This window comes from Crocodylus siamensis, chromosome 1, assembly GCF_052110815.1.
Source record: "Crocodylus siamensis isolate JL-2025a chromosome 1, ASM5211081v1, whole genome shotgun sequence".
Lineage (NCBI taxonomy): Eukaryota > Metazoa > Chordata > Crocodylia > Crocodylidae > Crocodylus > Crocodylus siamensis.
Window position 1 is genome coordinate 333,487,761 of NC_143395.1, and position 3,808 is coordinate 333,491,568.

General features: G+C 51.8%; 1 protein-coding gene across 1 annotated transcript; it reads left to right on the forward strand.

Annotated features, from left to right (window-relative positions):
- Window positions 1-261: 261 nt before the first annotated feature.
- On the forward strand, window positions 262-2,664 carry SLITRK1 (SLIT and NTRK like family member 1). Its single transcript, XM_090031703.1, has one exon. It carries the CDS (start codon window positions 586-588, stop codon window positions 2,662-2,664), a length of 2,079 nt encoding a protein of 692 aa, XP_089887829.1. The 5' UTR covers window positions 262-585.
- The last annotated feature ends 1,144 nt before the right edge of the window (window positions 2,665-3,808 follow it).

The window sequence follows — 3,808 nt, forward strand, 5'->3', positions numbered from 1 at the left end:
GGCGGCAGCAGCAGGCAGGAGCCGGCTTTGCAACAGAGAAAGCAAGGTCAGTCCGAAGCAAAGCCATGCACACAGGCAGCTCTCCTCTACCACCGCTGCACTCTCTGCCTGCTTCTCCCTAACATGCAGTGGCTGCTTCTTATTACTAGCACTGTTCCTATTCCGATTAGCCGAGCCGGCCAGCAGAGATCTACTTAGCTTTCCGGGAGGCTGGGGGGGAGGGAGTCGAGAAGGGGGGATTTTTTTCCTTCCACTTTTTTTTCTGGTTTTTAATTTTTATTTTTTGTATTATTATTATTATTTTTTTGCGTGCCTTGCAGTACGTGCCTGGATAGTTTGTGGATATAATTATTGACTGGAGTCTGTTGCAGTGTATGCAGGGGGGGGGAGAGAGGGATCGAGGAGAAAAAAAGAGTCCCCCTCCCCCGACCCTGCCTACTCCCCCTTCCCACAATTGCTCTCCCCCCCTTCTTGGTGGTGGCTCGGACATCTCATGCATTGAATGGACTGGAATTGTTTTCGGTGTGAGGAGGATGGTGGCTGTTACTTTGTGATGAGCTCGGGAATGAATCGCTCGGTTTAAAAATGCTGCTTTGGATTCTGTTGCTGGAGACGTCTCTTTGTTTTGCTGCTGGAAACGTTACAGGGGACGTTTGCAAAGAGAAGATCTGTTCCTGCAACGAGGTAGAGGGGGATTTGCACGTAGACTGTGAGAAAAAGGGGTTTACCAGTCTGCAACATTTCAGCGCCCCGACTTCCCAGTTTTACCATTTATTCCTGCATGGAAATTCCCTGACTCGGCTTTTCCCTAATGAGTTCGCTAACTTTTACAATGCAGTCAGTTTGCACATGGAAAACAACGGCTTGCATGAAATCGTTCCTGGGGCTTTTCTCGGGCTGCAGCTGGTGAAGCGGTTGCACATCAACAACAACAAGATCAAGTCGTTCAGGAAGCAGACTTTCCTGGGGCTGGACGATCTGGAATATCTCCAGGCAGATTTCAATCTCTTGCGGGATATTGACCCGGGAGCGTTTAGGGACTTAAACAAGCTGGAGGTGCTGATTTTAAATGACAACCTCATCAGCACCTTGCCTCCCAACGTGTTCCAGTACGTGCCGATCACTCACCTCGACCTCCGGGGAAACCGGCTTAAAACCTTGCCTTATGAGGAGGTCCTGGAGCAGATCCCAGGCATTGCTGAAATCCTGCTAGAGGACAACCCCTGGGACTGCACTTGTGATCTGCTCTCCTTGAAGGAATGGCTGGAAAACATACCCAAAAACGCTTTGATCGGCAGAGTCGTTTGCGAAGCTCCCACTAGGTTGCAGGGCAAGGATTTAAATGAGACCACAGAGCAAGAGCTGTGCAAAAAGAGCAGAGTAGATTCTAGCCTCGCTGCTCCCCCTGCTGAAGAGGAAACCTGTGATCCTGGTCCCATTCCAACTCCCTTTAAAATACATGGCAAAGAAGATCCTGCCACTCCAGGAGCTGCTCCAAACGGAGGTACAAAGATCCCAGGCAACTGGCAGATCAAGACCAGACCTACCGCGGCGGTGTCGACCATTAGCGTCAAAAACAAGCTCCCGCCTAGCCTGCCCTGTCCTCAGATCTGTAGCTGCGATCAGATCCCCGGCTCGGGCTTAAAGGTTAATTGCAACGACAGGAACGTGAGCAGCCTGGTGGACCTGAAGCCCAAGCCGGCCAACGTGCAGGAGCTGTTTCTGAGGGACAATAAAATCCACACCATCAGGAAGTCCCACTTTCTGGATTATCGGAAACTGAACCTGCTGGACCTGGGGAACAACAACATCGCCACGGTGGAGAACAACACCTTCAAAAACCTGCTGGACCTCAGGTGGCTCTACATGGATAGCAACTACTTGGACACCCTGTCCCGGGAGAAATTCGCCGGGCTCCAAAACCTGGAGTACCTGAACGTGGAGTTCAACGGCATCCAGCTGATCCTGCCTGGCACCTTCAACGCCATGCCCAAGCTGAGGGTGCTCATCCTCAACAACAACCTGCTGAGGTCCCTCCCCGTCGATGTGTTTGCAGGGGTCTCCCTCTCCAAGCTGAGCATCCACAACAACTATTTCACGTACCTCCCGGTGGCGGGGGTGCTGGACCAGCTTACCTCCATCACCCAGATCGACCTCCACGGCAACCCGTGGGAGTGTACGTGCCCTATTGTGCCTTTCAAACAGTGGGCCGAGATGCTGCGCCCCAAGGTGATCATGAGCGACCTGAGGTGCGAGTCCCCGGAAGACTTCTTCAAGGAGGATTTCGAGACCCTCTCCAACGACGTGATCTGCCCGCAGCTCAAAGTCGCGCCCACCGTGGCCTCCACGAGCAAGAACAGCACCGGCTTGGCGGAGACGGGCACTCACTCCAACTCTTACCTGGAGACCAGCAGGGTCTCCATTTCGGTGCTGGTCCCCGGACTCCTGCTGGTGTTTGTGACCTCTGCCTTCACAGTGGTTGGCATGCTGGTCTTCATCCTGAGGAACAGAAAGCGGTCCAAGCGGAGGGACGCCAACTCATCCGCATCCGAGATCAATTCCTTGCAGACAGTCTGCGATTCTTCTTACTGGCACAACGGCCCCTACACTGCAGACGGAGCCCATAGAGTGTATGACTGTGGCTCTCACTCCCTATCAGACTAAGAGCTGGGGTCGCAGAGGGGCTGGGGAGCGGGGGGGGAGGAAGCAAGCCGTGGGGAGGCCCGTTCAACTTGCCAGTGGTGAGAGAAATACCGATCTGTGGGGCATGGCTGCAGGGTCTGCTACTGATCTCAGCGGCAGCAGGAAGGGGACCGTTCAGCTACCTCCTGGGAGGATGGCACACCCGCACGCACATGGGCATGCTGCAAGGGCCCCCTTCTTGTGAGCGCCCCGGGGCCCCAGAGGCGGTGGCTCGTGCAGCTGACTCCTCATTGCCTTAGGGAGCCCCGGGAGCCGGCTTGGTTCAACTCCCGCAGGGAACAGTGTGCTGCGGATTAGCCCCGTGTGTGGATAGGGGGGAGGAAGGGGAGGGAGGATGGGGGGGACCTGCTGGCGGCCTCCCCTTGGTCACAGAGCAGGAATGACACGTTGCACGAAGGCATGAATGTAATGTAAATAATTGACTCCGATCAAAGACAAGCAAACACACACACACACAATTTAAAAAGTGCTGCATGGCTCGCATGGATACAACGCACCCCAGGGACGCTGCAAGCCCCAACTGGAAACAGCGTCTAGTTCACACCATCATCCCTCGTACCTGATAAGTCCCATCGTCTCAAACTTTATATATCCGAGATACAGTCTATGATGATGATCAAAAAGTGCCATTTCGCCATTTTTTTTGTGTGATCGATAGGCAGTAGAGATCGTACTTTTACTGTGGAGAACAAGAAAAAAAAACAATGTAAAGATTTTATTTAAGACATGTTTGCATGGATATTCTCATCGATTCATTTGGGTTTTCCTCTGATTTTTTGTTTTTTTGTTTTTTTGTTTTTTTTTGCGGGGGGGCGTGACTTGACTGGGGGAGGTTGGGTATTGTTTCCCCTTTTCTTTCCCCTCCCCTTTGGTTTTGATTCCTTTTTTTTTTCTTTTTCTTTTTTAATGTACATATCCAACAATGCCTTTCCATCTGAATGTAAAATGAGTCCCCTTGATTTCTCTTATGGTAACGGTGTAAACATTCAAAAGGGAAAGGGAAAAAAAAACCGAGGCAGTTAAGCATGACCAATTAATGTCACTCTAGTGCTTAGGCTGCAACGTTTAATGGTAGACAATTCTGTGCTGTTGTAAATCGTACTCT